The following is a 16,317-nucleotide window of genomic DNA, read 5'->3' on the forward strand; positions in this document are numbered from 1 at the left end:
TTAAATTATTAATATTTGGACTTCTTGTTCAGCATGACAATGTTTTTTTGAAGAAGAAACTAAACAGAACGACCCGTTAAACAGAACTGCGCATAGGGCATCACATCATCATGATGCAAATATTCGGAAATACTCTTGATGGACTCGTTAAGATAGCTCGCAAAGAGTTGCGGGTGTCAGAGCCGTGTGGAAACGATTGCACAGGGGTATATACTGTGTACGTAATTGCTTACGCCGCGTAGCTATAGAAAATATAGCGAAGCGTACATGGGACTTTGAACGCGTCTTTTTTCGCTTTCGTTTTGTGTTTGCAAATAATGACGAGTTGGTGGGTTTGATAATGATTGACATTTTGTGGTTTGGTAACACTAGTATGGAATTGCTGAATATAGTTAAAAAGGGCCTCATAGACCTATAAACGACGACTTTCAGCACAGTGGAAACGAGAAGAAGCATCTCGCCTTCCAAATTATGTTTGCTAGATAGACCCTAAATTATGATAAAACTTTCCTTTTTTAAGTCTGAATAATGCGTTACTAGCTTTTTCATTTTATGCTGAAAATAAAGTTGAGTAATAGTTGCTTGTTATGCAACGTAAATGTATTGGATGAGGGGGCTGGAACAAATGTGGCATAATTAACAGTATGGTCAGTTGTTTTGATATAACTTAAGGACAGGCTAGCCTAAATGAGTGCACTCATAATGTAAGTAAAAGTTTATATGACGGACTTTAGATAATGAACTTGACTCTGTGCTTTTTGTGACTGAAGACTTTTCATATTGCCTTCCATAAGAAGTTAATAAGACAACTCTGAGGCAATAAGGCTATTTTAATATCTTCAGTTAATAAGTGTTGGTCACTTAACTATTATGTGACAATAATACATAACAATACAACATTTGGTTTTTTCCCATAAAGGATGGAAACCATTGTCATAAGAGTATGGGGTATGTTTAATTACAAGAACATTTGTATATACAATAGTACAATTACATTAATTTAATAGCTCTACTATATCTGCTTTATAGTCCTCACACAAAGCACTACAGACCTGACTGATTTGTGCCAAGATTATATCCGTTTTCATATCACTATCAATGTCACCAATGTAATGGGCTCCTAATAAATCTTCAGTTAGTCGGAGGTACTTGCCAGAGATATGTGTGCTTCTAGGAGCACCTACTATCATCCGAAAGCTCAGAGAAAGATGATATTTTGTCATGTCTACTGTGGCCAAGTACAACTGATTAGATGGTTTTCGATGGGGTTCTTTGTTGTAGTCCACTAGCTTGGACCTGCTTGGTCTGATTGCCCAACCTACTGTCTGGGCAGCACTCAGGTGCAGTAGATTGGCTTGGATGCTAGTGTCTACTAGTTTAAACATCCCTTTCTGTGCAATTTCACCATAAAAGGTCTGGTATGTTTTGTACCACAAACTTTTTCTATGCTTTGTATTGACCAATCTGACCATCTTACTGGTCTTCATGGCCACGGTGTTGGTTTTTTATAACTGTTACTATAGACTATGCTGTAGCAAGACTACTCGAGGCGAATAGCCTGAGTTAACAGATGAGATTGTTTATGAGGAAAACATGGATAGTCTAAGCAAAAGAAATAGGAACAATTCTATTACAGAGAGACCAGCAAGTACTGCTTCAAAGCAGTCCTAAAACCATCATACGTATCAATTTTTCTTAGCCAAATTGGCAAGGAATTCCATGCTGATGACACACGATAGGCAACCCATCTATGGCCACCAGTAGAGGAGGGTAGAAGGGGTAATGAAAATAACGAATGGCGAGTGCTGTAATGTGTTGACAAGTTAGTTTGAGATTTAAATTGTGTGAAGGCTAAAAGACATATTCTCAGTGTTCGAAATGGGGGGGGGTACGCAGGGGTACGGCGTACCCCTAAGAAGAATTAGTGGGGGTACTCCCGAGGACGCGTACCCCATCATATAAGGTTGCTCATCTACTATATATTTCTCAAAGTATGTCGTCGTATCGTATACCGGTATACATAGATATAGTAAACCCTAGATATGCGAATAATCAAAACAAGTGAGGCCTATAATTAGCATGACGCAACGTCATGGTGATGTGCAAAGCGAATCAGCTGATCTATTAACTCCTATTGACTTAGCACTAAAACTGCTCAATTTTTCCATAGTTTGTGCGTCTGAGACTGCATATTTTATTGAAAATATGTAAAACTTATATGCAGTAATACTTCAACTTACAAGTGCCCTAACATACGAGAAACTTGAGGTACGAGCCAGCTTTTAAGCAAGTTTTAGCACTAAAATACGAGCCATGTTTGAGATACGAGCACATGAGACAGTTGCCAAGTATGTCGGAGGTGTTTTATGAGAACAGCATCACTCTGTATTTTTTAACTGCTCAGATTATACTTTTGTACCATGTTTTTTGTGCGCGATTTTCAGTGCAGAATTATGTGAATTAAAAGTACCGTGCGTAGACCGAAAGTTTGCCAGTAAAAGGATAGATAGTGCAAAGAAAAAGCGAATGATAACAATTGATATTAAATGGGAAATTATTGAAAAATATGCAAAAGATGTATGCGTGATTGAGCTTGCTCAACAATATGACAGAAATACATCCACAATTATCAAACACAAGGATTATATTCAAGGCATTTAGTCTGCAAAAGGACTAACCATAGTTTCTAAACGATGCAGCGATCTTCACGACCACTGATGGAGAGACTGCTCAGGTTTTAGATAAAAGACAAACAATTGGCCGGTGACTGCGTAACTGAAACGATGCTACGTAAAATGGCCGGTGCTATCTATCAAGACTATAAAAAATAGACATTCGGACAAGTTGGCTAGCGGTCGTGCATTAACCCTTGGTGACAACACCTGTGTTCGTCCTGATCGCAACATGTTGAAAGGGCTACAAAGGCAAACGTCCTTAGATAGGTTTCTCTTAAAACGGCCGGCTGGTCATGAAAGCGAAACAAATGAAAAATTAGCTAACCAGCGAGAAACTTAAAACAATGAACGCCGAAGAAACTTTAATTGCGTTAAGTTAAAGATTAAAGTTTGCTTTTAGGTTTGCTTTTAAGTTTGTCTTTTAAGACTTGGATAAAATTTAAATTTATCAAAGTCAAATGTTGTAACGAAGGATAACTTATCTCTCCCTCTCTGGCAAATGCTAGCGTTAGCTGCTATTGTATGTGTTTAATTTTAAATTTTAATTAATCACATTTCCTTGCATTAATTTTATTTGTTGCTTTTTGAAAGCATGTGGTAAGTTAGGACAATAACCAACATGTTCTTTCTGTTACAATATATTGTTTTGAGTGTTTTATTTGCATTTTCATGCATGGTATGGTATGATAGGTATGAAAACCTATCAATATATATTTAATTGTTTTATATATAAATAAATTGCACCAATATGCGAGTAAATTGACATACGAGCTCAGTCTCTGAACGCATTAAGTTCGTAAGTCGAAGTATGACTGTAATGACTTTGGATGAGAAAGGCAAGAATCTTACACACATGGTAATGAATAATACCAATGATTTAGAAGCTTCTATATCATTGATAATACAAAGAGTGACCAAATAGAAATTAAACTAATAACAAACTAATGAATCAAATGAGGTTTAGAAGCAGTTACGCTGGACCCCTGTATTAAACACCCATTAGACATGACTTAAAATAACTAGACGAGATAGTTTTTGTCTAAGGTTGGTTGAGCTAGATTCCTGCTTTGAAGCGGCATAGTGTTTTCTGATTTTAGTATAGCGATTTACTATAGTTTTGAGTAGATTGCTGGCATGCACTGTACATGTAAAACCTTGATGGAGGTTATGTAATAAAACATATGTTACTGTCTGTGATGTTACTTGTTTAAAAGCTCTCTGTGTGATACCACAGCTCTCCATGTGTGAACGTAGGCACTTTTCTGCAGCAATTCATATTCGGCCTATCAATCTGGTCACCAATCCTCCTCTGTTTTTAACTGAGATTAGGGTTATGTCACCACTATTTCTACTTCCCACTACTTCGACATCGGTCAAGAACTTGATACGCTCATCACATTTGAGTTAGAAAAAATCCTCATCACCGAACTCCTCATCTTCACCTTCCTCAGCTTTTGTCTCTTCTTTCTTTTTCTTTCTAGCCAGAGAATGTAGCAGGAGTTGGCCAGTTTTTTCAGCCCTGCTCACATCCAGATCAATACAGTTAACATTGGGATTTGGTGTGATATCTGCTTTTATGAACAGTGCTCGAAGTGCAGATCTAAAGCACTGCACATCCGGGTTATTGTTATAGCCACCCTTAGATCGTATTGTGGAAAACAGAATCTCAATGTGATCCTGGTTGATCTTAAAGGTTAGGAAGTAGTTGATGTAAGGGTAGTTGCTGAAAAGATATTGAGCAATGTCATGTACAGATTTGGCTGCTGACTCAAAACCAATGACGAAATGATGATGATTTTCCTATTATTTTTCACTAGCAGCTTTCAGCTTGGTGTCTTTAATCGGCATAGATAGCTTATGATATTGTTGAGAACTTCTCGTTTTGAGTTGAAGTTCTGTTTTGTTATGGGCAATTCTGGATATACCTGGGGTGTTGTGGTCTCTTCTGATGACATTTCACTAAGAATTTGGTCTTATTGTTATGTTTATGACTTAAAAACTAGCATGCCAAGCGTGCTTCCACTACTAAACTTATTGCTCAATTGAAGGCTTTGATGCTGTGATGCACATCACTACGACGTAACGTCGTGAAAACAACAGCCAATTATAGGCCTCACTTTTACTCCATTGTAATGATAGCTATTCGCCAATCTAGGGTTTACTATATCTATGCCGGTATATGTCGGTTATTCAGCTATAGATCTTATAATCTTGAAACTCATATTCCGTACCGAAGTGGATTCGATCTCGGACCAAGCCGTGCACAAGTCTTACGCCTAGTCCACTGGACCATGGAAGTGAAATTGCTGGTTGACCAATATAAGGCATTATATCAGAGCAATACCTAACTGCTTTACGTGTGACGCGGGTCATAGCATAACGTCACGATGAGCTGTTCGCTCACCTGTTCGCTCACCTGTTCGCTCGCTGCCTAATAGCAAAACTCTCACTACTTCTCATTGTTTATAAGACAAAAAACTTTTCTCATGATATGTAGTTTGAAAGTTAGAATGGCAAATGTTGTAATATGTTAAATGCAAATCAATTTTCTGTCCAAATACTCTTCTACTACACGGGCAACGCCAGGTGGCACAGCTAGTATCTTATTAAATGCGGTAAAACCCGGAATGAAGTGAAATATTCACTTGTTTTGTCCTTTTCTTCCTGAACTTATATTAGCTCGAGTTTGTTACACTGAAAACAGTGCACGTGTTTGGGATGAGAGAATTACGCTACTGATCTTTAATTTCTTCAGTCAGTTTTTTGCTATTATAGCCGATCAACTAAATTGTTTTATTAAAAACCTGAGAACCGATAAGTTTTCTATCAATTCATAATGAAACAGCATGGGCCAATAGATAACTTCTTTAAAGGTGAGTAAGAATTAGTGACTGTCATGAATTTAGAGTCTGTATTTACAAAAATAGTGAGTGACTGAGCTTATCATATAATAATAATCATGGCGGCTTGGAGATGGGACTGTCTTGTGTCTGGGGTCTGTGTGGACTGTCCATAGGGTTTTTTGACTCACTCACATCACAACCTGGAGTCTCCATAGTCATAGAGCACACAGGTTGTGCAGCTAAGCCTACTTTTAATTTCTTACTGAACACAACTCAGGATTTTAAGTTATGGAAAACAGCATAATTTAGGGGCATTCGTGCTAAAAAAATTTCGGGGGAGTACCCCTGGACCTCCCTCTACTGAGAAGGGCCACGCCCCTCTCAGACTCACCCTGTGAGCGGCAAGCAGGGCCGTTGGCCCTGGACACTACCCTCCTGGCATGACAGAGAGTACCCCCAAGAATCTCTCTCCACTTCAGACACTGCATATTCTTAGTTTGTATAGTTGTTGTATAGGCAAAACACGAGATCTTTTAACCAAAGGAGTTGATGGAAAATAAGAGTTTTTATGATATATTATTCTAAGCAATCGGTTCTGGATGACCAAAATTTTGTTTAAATAGCTCATTGGAGCATTTCCCCATGCTTCCAAGCAATAAACTATTTTACCGTATTATATATAGCAGTATTATATAAAAGCAAAAGAGGCATTTTTGGTAAGATGAGTGAGGCCTGGTAAATAAGTTCCACGCTTTGTCGTAGTGGTTTCCTCAATAGCTCTATGTGACTTGATCAGTTTAGTGTACTATCTATTGTAACTCCTAAAGATTTTATGCTATCCGTCATTAATATGTTTTCTCCATTCATGGAAATGTTTTTAATTAATCGAAATTTATTTTGTGGATTTTGAATAACTATGAAATTAGTCTTGTCAACATTCAATGTTAGTTTGTTTTGATCACACTAATTTTTTATCATGTCTAATTCTTTGTTTATTATAGTTGTATCTTTAGTTAAATTTTTAGAGGTATAGAATAGTTTAGTATCATCAGCAAACAAAATAGTTTTAAATTTATCAGTACTCTTTACAAGATCATTTATATATAACAAAAATAGTGTTGGTCCAAGAATGGATCCTTGTGGTACTCCACATTTAATTACTAAAGGTTGGGATAATTCTTGAGATATTATAACACTTTGAAGGCGATTAGATAAATAATTTTGTTAAATAAATTAATTCTAAAATCAATTGAGAAAAATTTATTTGCTTTAGCTTATCAATCAAGATGGATTGATCTATTGTATCAAAAGCCTTCGAGAAATCAATAAATATATCTAAAACAGATAGACTGTTGTTTAAAGCTGCAAGTGTATTGTTAGCGAACTCTATCAATGCTTCATGAGTTACTTTCCCTTTCTGAAATCCAAATTGAGTTTCTGCAATAATGTTTTCTTTAATAGTGCAGTTATGGATTTGTTAGTTAATAAGATGCTCAAAAATTTTTGAAAAAACCGGTGGAATAGAACTAGGTCTATAGTTGTTAGATAATAGCTTATTGCCTTTGTTTTTAAATATGGAAAAAACTTTAGCACATTTTATTTTTTGTGGGAAAAACACATTGCTTTATGCTCATGTTGAATATGTAGGCTAAAGGTTTTGATAACTCAAGTGAACATGCTTTTACTAATTTTGCGGGAATTCCATCTATGCCGTCAGCTTTGTGTTCATTTAGATTTGCGATAACTTTTTGAACAGTACACTCATGAACTTCTACAATATTAAAATTTGGGAATTTATTTGTCCCTGAAGCTTGATGCTTTATATTTGTATTAGAAAAAGCTTGCACAAGCCGGGGTCCTATTTCTGTAAAGCAAGTGTTAAATTCTGTAGCTATTTGATTGACATCAGTTAATTCCTTGGAGTTGGAGTTTAAAAGCATAGTAATTTGTTGAGCTTTACCACGGTTTCGTCCACAAGCATTATTTATTAAATTCTATAGCTTTCTCAAGTCATTAATTTTTGATATTTCATTACAATAATAATCAGCTTTAGATTTTTTGATAAGGGATGAAACTTTATTTCTAGCTTTTATGTAGCTCTTTTTTAAATTAGGACTAAAGGCTCTGTACTTGCCAAACAATCTGTATTTTTTGTGTATCTCCAAAAAAAGCTTTTTGGTCATCCATAAGTTTTTAAAGCTTTTGAGCTTACAACAAGTTGTTTCCTTTATAGGAGCAATTTGGTCAAAAATTTCTTTAGTTGTGTTTAGAAAGTTATAAGCCAAATCTTAACTTTCTATCTGGTAAACCAAATTTTCCCAGTCAACCCTGTTCAATAGATACTTTAATTTGTCAGGATTAAAATTTGTATAACTCCGTTTAAGAATTTTTTCAGACTCGCTCATCAAAGATTTATCAACACAGGCAAATATAGGTTGGTGGTCAGATGTGTCCTTTTCTACTGGGCCACAAACAATATTTAAATAATAAAAATTAATATATGATCTGCACAAGTAGCCGAATACAGAGTTTTTCGAGTTGGAATATCTATGATAGTTTGGAAATTATACTGGTAAATTAAATCAAGATAATCAGCTGAGTCGGTAGACATAGTATTAATATTAAAATCACCAACCCCCTACATGGTCCACCCCCTCACATTAGGAGATGCCATGTACTGGTCTAAATCAATTAAGAACTTATCGGTGTCAGCAGATGGAGCACGATATAGAGATGTGATCAAGAGTGGCTTCCCATCAGCCCCGGCAAACCTCAGTGAAATAGACTCTGCTCCATATATTGACACAGTTGAAGAGTTCAAAACGGCCATGCTACTGAGCACATAGACCCCTGTGCCTCCGCAACGAGATGGACGGCTGTCACCTATAAACATGTAATTGGAAATCGGAAAGAATGTGTGTTAATTCCTATTCAAAAAAGTCTCACTTAGGCAAATGTCAAAAGAAAATTTGAATGACACAAGCAACTCTAAAAGTCGATCAAAATGTATTTTTGATTCGTAACCGCAGACTGTACAGTTGGTTATCTTCGTAAGAGCTGGGGTGGGTAGAGTTTTTACTAGCAGCAGGGACTGACTTATCACTCACAGTCAGGCACTTCATTTAATTCTTGCTATCTTTTGATGAGGTCAGTAGCCTCAAGTAGTGTGATGTCCGAGTTCTGTAGAAGCTTCTCTTTTACCTTTTGATTGTTCATACCTCATACACAGTGACAAAAAATCATCATCTAGCTTCCATAAATCACAGTAACATCTTGAGCTTTCAGTCTCTTCATGTGCATATCATAGGGTTCACTCTCAGGCTGAGTCAGTAGCCAAAACATATACCAGTCACACAGGGCGTTTGTTCTTGTATTGAAATGCTCGTCAAGTTCTTCCAGTATATTGGGCAGCCTCTCTTGAGTTTTCTTCACCCTCAAACTGGTTAAGGATTTCAACAATATCTTCACAAACCCTGCGCCTCCAAAGGACGATCTTGTTTCCTTCATATAGGGTTGTTAGCAGGAGGGGAACTATCAGCTTTTTCAACAGGTCCTGTTAATAACAACGATCAAAAAGTTCTCAAACCTCCACTTTTATTTTGGTTTCTTGCATACCTTATTTGTGAGGGAAAGGCAAGCCCAAGAACATTTGTGTCACAGTACCAAGGTCAAGGCACCAGTGGTTGACAACACCACACACCAGAAATAGGCCACAGTTTGCATCAAACCACTAGACTAGTCACCAACTTGGCCACAGCCGGTAACACCGAAATCCATTCTACACAAAATTCAACACCGAATCAATAAATTGTTGCAAACTAGCAAGCTCCAACAGCTCCCCTTCAGGGTTCAAATGACCAACTGTAACCATTAGTAATTGTAGTATAGTTACTGTATGATCTGTTGTATCAATATAACTCAAGGGTGGGCTAGCCTAAATGACTGCACTCACAACTTAGGTAAAAGTTTGCAGGGAACATCTAGATAATCAGCTCGGCTCTGAGCTCTTCGAGGCTCCAAGTTTTTTATTACCTCCCGCGATCAAGATCTTTGTGGAGCACTTGTAACGAGATAATAAGTGTTGGTCACTTGACCATCATGTGACGATAGAGCGTGACAATATGACAGGAACGAATTGTATTTCTTTTTTTTTCCATATCATTCAAAATTTTAGTTAGCTTTTCTGGTTTTTATTTGCTTTTTTTTAGCTCAATTCTCAATGTTTGTTTGGTACTGTGTACAGCAATCGTTTTAGCTAGGCTGTCGAAGTGTTAGCATGTATATAGTTCTTCGATACACATAATTCAACTGAGAGTGTAATGAATCGCTCTGTCCATTCATTGCACGTTACATTAATAGTGTTTATACAGTTGGGATTTATTCCAATCCTCAATTCACATTTGAAACAACAGTTGATTTTACATCAAAGTTAGAAAACATAACTCTGAAAAGAAAATTCAAACAGTAGGAAATATCTAATTCTACAAAATTGTAATCTGGCTCTGTATATTATTCTCAGGCAGTAGTCTGAGTATGCTCAAATTATGCGAACGAACACCACTGGTAAAGCTTGGAATTATACTGTTACTTGATCTATATGAGGTAGAAGGTAACTCAACTTCAGTGAGTAAAAATCAATGAAATGTCTACATGCGGTATATCTATAAATACTTATAGATAAAAAGTACTATTGTTTTATGAAGATAACTTGAATTATGGGGACACAATATGAAAAGTCTTCACAGTTGGCTGATTATATTTCACAGTTTAACGGCAAGGGTGTCACACAGATAATGCGATGAACTTGAAATATGTTAGTTTAGCCATTCTAATCACTCAACAGCTTATCGTGTGCTCAGTAGGGCAGAGCAGGAGGAACTCAAGTTTGCAGATAAACTGGTGATGGATAAGTTATTGTTGCTTTTACTAGGAAAAGCCAACAGCTGCTTTCATCTGTCAAAATTTGCAATCAATCACTCATCTGTGTGTTTTTTAGACCACTTTCCATTCTGTTGAGAGGGTAATCTCGGTTTTGGAATAATGAAGCCTGATAGAAATTTACATAACCACACGTGGTTCTGCAACAGAAATCTGTTATTAATCCACAAATGTAAAAATTATGCACGACAGGAATTTTGAGCACATAATTGGCAAGCTTCTTACCCTTCAGATAACACTGAAAATGACAAACAGTACAATTATTCAAACAGCTGTTATTATTAGCGACCTGTTTAGTGCTGACTACTATCGAGTTGGGAAAATATATTTCATAGATGCATTGTATAAATTCGATGACTCCGTAAAACTTAATTAAATAAGTGAAACAAGTCATTTTAACTGATGGAGAATGATTGAACTGGTTACTATTTAGCCTCACAATTGTTGCTAAGATTTAGAGTTGAGTGGCTATGGAGTTGAAACGCATTATGTACAAGATAAACTATTGCTATATCGCTAGTTTTCTTATTGAGCTAGAGTTTTCTAATCACTTCGTTGTGTAATATGACTAACTTCAGAATACGAAAGGAATGTGTTTTATTTAGTCAGTGGAGGTGGGCAATTGTTGCTCTCACCGTTGTTTTTGCCGTGGGCACATTTAACCCAAGAGGGCTGATACAGATCACTTTGTCATTAATCATCATTGAGTGATCAGGTACCTTTTTTAGTTTCCTGTATCTTACCTCTAGTCAGTCATTTCTACCGCTGTGGATGAAGGCTGGAATTCGGATGCATTATTTGTGTGTTTTATCATCTTTAAGATCTTGCATCATGTTATATCACTAGTCCACGCAGCTGTAATTGTCAATGTTGTGGTTTGTTTTGGTTAGTTTTCACCACACAATCATTCATCACCTTAGCCTGTTTTGTCAAACTGTAGTTATCGCCTCGGCTAACCTTTGTCCTCATTTACATTTCTTTACATAAATATATTTTGACACGTGTATCTGATTAAATCGGCAGCACTTCTCAACTTGGTCCGCTTGCTATAACAAGTGTTTTAGCGATATTGTGTGTAAGTATAAGCAGGCACGTGAGTTGGTAAGTTTATATGGTACTCTAGCGATAACTACTTGATATGAACGAGTTCTATATTTGGTAATGTATTCATCATTTAGTTACACTGATTAATTTGCTACTGTAGTTTGCTGCTACTATTGAAGAAGAATGGAAACCTACAATGTACCTGCTAAAATTGAAGCATTGGAAAGGAAGATTGGCCCGTGTTTGGAGAATATTGAAGAAGAATCGAGCTGGAACCTGGTCAAAAACTACCAGGTTAGTTCATATCATTACGCATGACTCAGGCTTGTGCCTTAATTACATGTCAAATATTCAGTATTCAATATTGATTGATCTCACAATGCCATAAGTCTAAATCTATATTAATACATGTACATCCCATTTTGCCATTGTGTGTCTGTTAGTCTGCGTGAACGCAGACGTTTACGCAGACGTAAACGATTGGCATTTCTATTTTTTTGATCGATTCCATCTAAACTCCACACATAGCCTCTGTGCCTTCCGCTAAGTTGCTTCAAACATCTGGTTTCAAACTAAAGCATAAAGCTGTCATAGAATTACATAAAGCTGTCTAGAATGACATTATTATTATTATTATTATTATTATGAAAGGCATCAGCAAAATCACATACAGCTGACTAGAATGCCATTATTATTACTATCATAAGTATTATGAAAGGCATCAGCAAGATTCGGAATTCATGTTTGCACTTCTGTTTGTGGATAAGTCTCTTATAGCTTGGCTTCTGGCTTTACTTTGCTGTTAGAGTAGGCTTAGGCAACTAAACATTGTACAGTCAAACCTATATTTCTTATCACACCAGTATATTAGTTGTTCTATGTATGATGTAAGATTCAAGCAGACATTTTACTCTGTATCCAAAGCAATCTTGGAGGAGGTTATAACCACCTATACATCTGAGCCTATAAATCATCAAACCTACACTGTCATTGTTGTGTATCTATAGCAGAGTGGTCATAAAACTTATTACTTTATATATTATTATTTTATGAATTTATATCTTTCCGTTTTTACATATAATGCCTTAATGCATTTATTGCCATGTGTGACTAGCTGAAGGATTTGTTGTTCGATTTTTAAACAAACACAGTACGATGTTTTTGAAATACGATGCAAATCTTGGAACGAGTTAATTTTGTATGTAGAGATTTTACTACTTAAAAAGGTTTGTTTGTTTCAGAAAGAAGGCCTTATTATTCATGCAAGACCTTCCGACAAGTTCAGCGGAAAAATGTAAGCATTTTTCTCGACTCAAGTTTAAACGTTTGTCATTAAAAAAAATCACGGTTTTCATGTTTGTTTGTTATAATACGTACGTACATACGTTTGTACGTATGTTTGTTATAATCCTTACATCGATGGCTTATAATTCCCACAACGAAAAATTCCCAATGAAAACTAATGAGCTAATAAAAAATAAAGTCAGTGATTATTTCTTTTGCTTACAATTCTTTCTCATACCCACCTTGTGTGCCACGCCTGTCAAAACCATAGATCTCTATTACACCAGCCACCAGTATCAATTCTGCAATCGGAGCCTTTTGACTGAATTAATGTGTTTGTTTAAAATGATTTGAAATTTAATTGTTTGCAACTTTGGCGAGTGTAACTAGCAGAATATTGTAGTGTGAGAGGAGAAGGCTTGATAGAGGCTAGCCCTGAGGAATGTTTTAAACATTGTCATCCTAGACCTGAGTTAACCAGAACACAGTGGGACTCGTCGATTAAAACCCTTGAAATAGCTGAAATGATTCAGGACCAGGGGTGGCCGGTAAGTAGGTCATGATGAACCCACTTCCTTTTTAACTGCAAAATCTAAACTTGTTGATGTGTAAAAGTATTTATTTAGCGTCAGTGTAGGAATCTTTTTGTATTTAAGTGTTTTTGTACCATAATCGGCACAAGTAAATGAGGATATGCTGCCCGCTTATAATCAGTATGAGAAACTCATTGTCAGAGATTTTGACTCCTCTCGGATGAAATGACTCCTAAATGGTGTTCCAGTTTACAAGAGCCTTTTGTTGTCAGGAAGTGTACTTATTACGAACGACGACCCACAGCGCTGGTATGGGCCTCATATCCCAGAGGGACTTTCTCGACCTCATTATCAATGTTAACAATGATAAAATGGTGGGAACTATGGGTAAGCAGCTGCAACTGGCTTCCTGTCATGCTCTCCCAGCCCAACAGGCTTGCATTCCCATCCTACCTAGCTCAGCTTTTTTTAGCCTGTTAGCAACTATTCCATAGTACTTCTACTACACTCTGTATGAGACTCTATAATACCTGTGGTGCCATAGTACTTCTACTGCACTCTGTATGAGACTCTATAGTACTTGTGGTACCATAGTACTCCCACTGCACTCAGTATGAGACTCTATAGTACCTGTGGTGCCATAGTACTTCCACTACACTCAGTGCAAGACTATAGTACCTGTGGTGCCATAGTACTTCCACTGCACTCTGTATGAGACTCTATAGTACCTGTGGTACCATAGTACTCCCACTGCACTAAGTATGAGACTCTATAGTACCTGTGTTGCCATAGTACTCCCACTGCACTCAGTATGAAACTCTATAGTACCTGTGGTGCCATAGTACTCCCACTGCACTCAGTATGAGACTCTATAGTACCTATGGTGCCATAGTACTCCCACTGCACTCAGTATGAGACTCTATAGTACCTGTGGTGCCATAGTACTCTCACTACACTTGGTATGAGACTCTATTGTACCTGTGGTGCCATAGTACTTCCCCTAAACTCAGTGCAAGACTCTATAGTACCTGTAGTGCCATAGTACATCAACTATACTCAGTTTGGGACTTTATAGTACCTGTGGTGCCTTAGACTTGCTGCTAAACTCTTAAGCACTTAGGCACTTACTGCCTTTTATTCAAACTTTGGAAGTGCATAAATTCATCCATACCGACGTCAACTGAAAATTAATGAATAGAGGGATGTTGAGAAATCATCGTATTGTCGATACATGAAATTAATAGCGCTTGCATTTTATTTCTGTCAAAGCATATTCATTGCAAATGTTCTCAGTTTTCCTCTCGCTTCATTTCCTGCTAGAATGCTCAGTTAGTATTGAGTAGCACTTTATCAAATGAAAGACATAATTTATTATACTAGCAGTGGTATCCTAGTTCTGCCCTCTGCATGAAAATTTACTATCCATAAGATGCGATGAACTCTGTACTATGCATTTGTGTGCCCCGATTAACTACAACAACAGAGAGGCAAGGTTCATTTGCGGATAGGTTGGCAGCTGCTTGTCACTCACTTAACAAACTTTGTGAAGGTTTCATAGGGCTGTATAATAATTTTAATTTTGAGTATTAAAGTGAAAGAGTGGTTGAAACTCTCCTAAAAGATTTCAGTGTTCACCTGGAACTCCATGATAGCGAGCTTCTGGCGGAAATTGCATAATAATTACTATTGTACCTGACAGTATAATCACTGAGAAATGAATGTTATTATTGTACAAGTAACTCTGATGATAGTCATTGAGAAATTATTGTATTGTATTATTGTAAGTTATCAGTACTACTGCAAATGAGAGTATAACCATTGAAAACCTGGTTTTATTATTTTAGCTGAGAGTATAGTCAGTGTGAAGTTACTTTTACTGTTTTAGCTGAGAGTATAGTCAGTGTGAAGTTAGTTTTATTATTTTAGCTGAGAGTATAGCCAGTGAAAAGTGTCCACCACATAAAGATTATGTTAGAGGAACAAACCACTATTGTGGCATACTTTGTTGCAGGCTGCCTGGGTAAGTGAGTTCATTTGTCCTCTTTTTGCCGTAGTATTGCTGTCTGTACAGGATGTGCATTGACCTGTTTTTGTTACTCTGTTCATTTTCAGTCATTTACAAATTTTATGATCAGCTGCCACTTTGGTTTACTGATTACCTTTGCTCAAATATTTTATTGTCTTTAAGAAGTTATCATTCCTTTAAAGGGTATTGTTTTCTTTCAATTGCTGGCCAATGACAATAAGAGTGTTATTTTTATATTAAATTGCTAAACAATTATTTTATTCCAACATGGGATTGTTTTAATTTTGATTTATAATTTTTTTACCTTAAATGTGGAATTTCTGTTATAGGAGCGTCTACCGTATTTTACTCCTAACCATTTTTAGTGCCCCCTGGTGTGATGACTTATGACCTATTTAACAAGCTGGCTAATATAACCCTCAAAACTCAGCATACTGTTATATATAAAGTTTTCTGTTATAAATAAAGTTTTCTTTTATACTTGCAGCGAGCCCAACAGAACAAGACTAGTCTATATTGCACACTCGGAGATCGGGGGTCGCCTTCCTGTATCAGTTGTCAATGCTGCTGTGCCAAATGCCATTTATAATTTTTATGCTGCCCTCAAAAAGCAGGTAGCCAAGTAAGCCCAATCAAGCACTATCTACTTAATGATTAAAACTGTTTATAAAAAGGTGCAAGGGCATATGTAAATAATTGTCTGCTCCTGGTGATAATCATTTGTCAGCATTTTAGTAGTTGTCAGTAGTTTTTAATCTGTTTGTTTGGGCATTTATTATTTGTTAGTTATTGTTGTACGCTGATTCTGCTACTTAGTTTTCTGCTTTGAAATATAAGTGTGTGTTATTTATATTTGGTATTTATTTATATTTGTGTTGATTTATAGTTTTTTGTCAGTAGTGTACCAAAGTATGCTATTATCAAAGCAAGTTTTTCAATAATACTGTTAAATTATGACATCTTGAGTGCTTACC

The 16,317-nt window shown here is 36.5% G+C and overlaps 1 protein-coding gene across 2 annotated transcripts; it reads left to right on the forward strand.

The window, feature by feature from the left end:
• Positions 1 to 303: 303 nt before the first annotated feature.
• LOC137387770 (stAR-related lipid transfer protein 5-like) lies at positions 304 to 16,193 on the forward strand. 2 transcript variants are annotated; one of them, XM_068074283.1, is made up of 7 exons: positions 304 to 328; positions 11,661 to 11,794; positions 12,742 to 12,794; positions 13,188 to 13,332; positions 13,590 to 13,704; positions 15,244 to 15,337; positions 15,831 to 16,193. In XM_068074283.1, the coding sequence occupies exons 2-7, from the start codon at positions 11,684 to 11,686 to the stop codon at positions 15,967 to 15,969; spliced, it is 657 nt and encodes a 218-aa protein (XP_067930384.1). In that variant the 5' UTR covers positions 304 to 328; positions 11,661 to 11,683; the 3' UTR covers positions 15,970 to 16,193. The 2 variants fall into 2 exon arrangements, with proteins under 2 accessions (XP_067930384.1, XP_067930383.1); XM_068074282.1 differs by lacking the exon at positions 304 to 328 and adding an exon at positions 11,509 to 11,557.
• The last annotated feature ends 124 nt before the right edge of the window (positions 16,194 to 16,317 follow it).

This window comes from Watersipora subatra, chromosome 2 (genome assembly GCF_963576615.1).
Source record: "Watersipora subatra chromosome 2, tzWatSuba1.1, whole genome shotgun sequence".
Classification (NCBI taxonomy): domain Eukaryota; kingdom Metazoa; phylum Bryozoa; class Gymnolaemata; order Cheilostomatida; family Watersiporidae; genus Watersipora; species Watersipora subatra.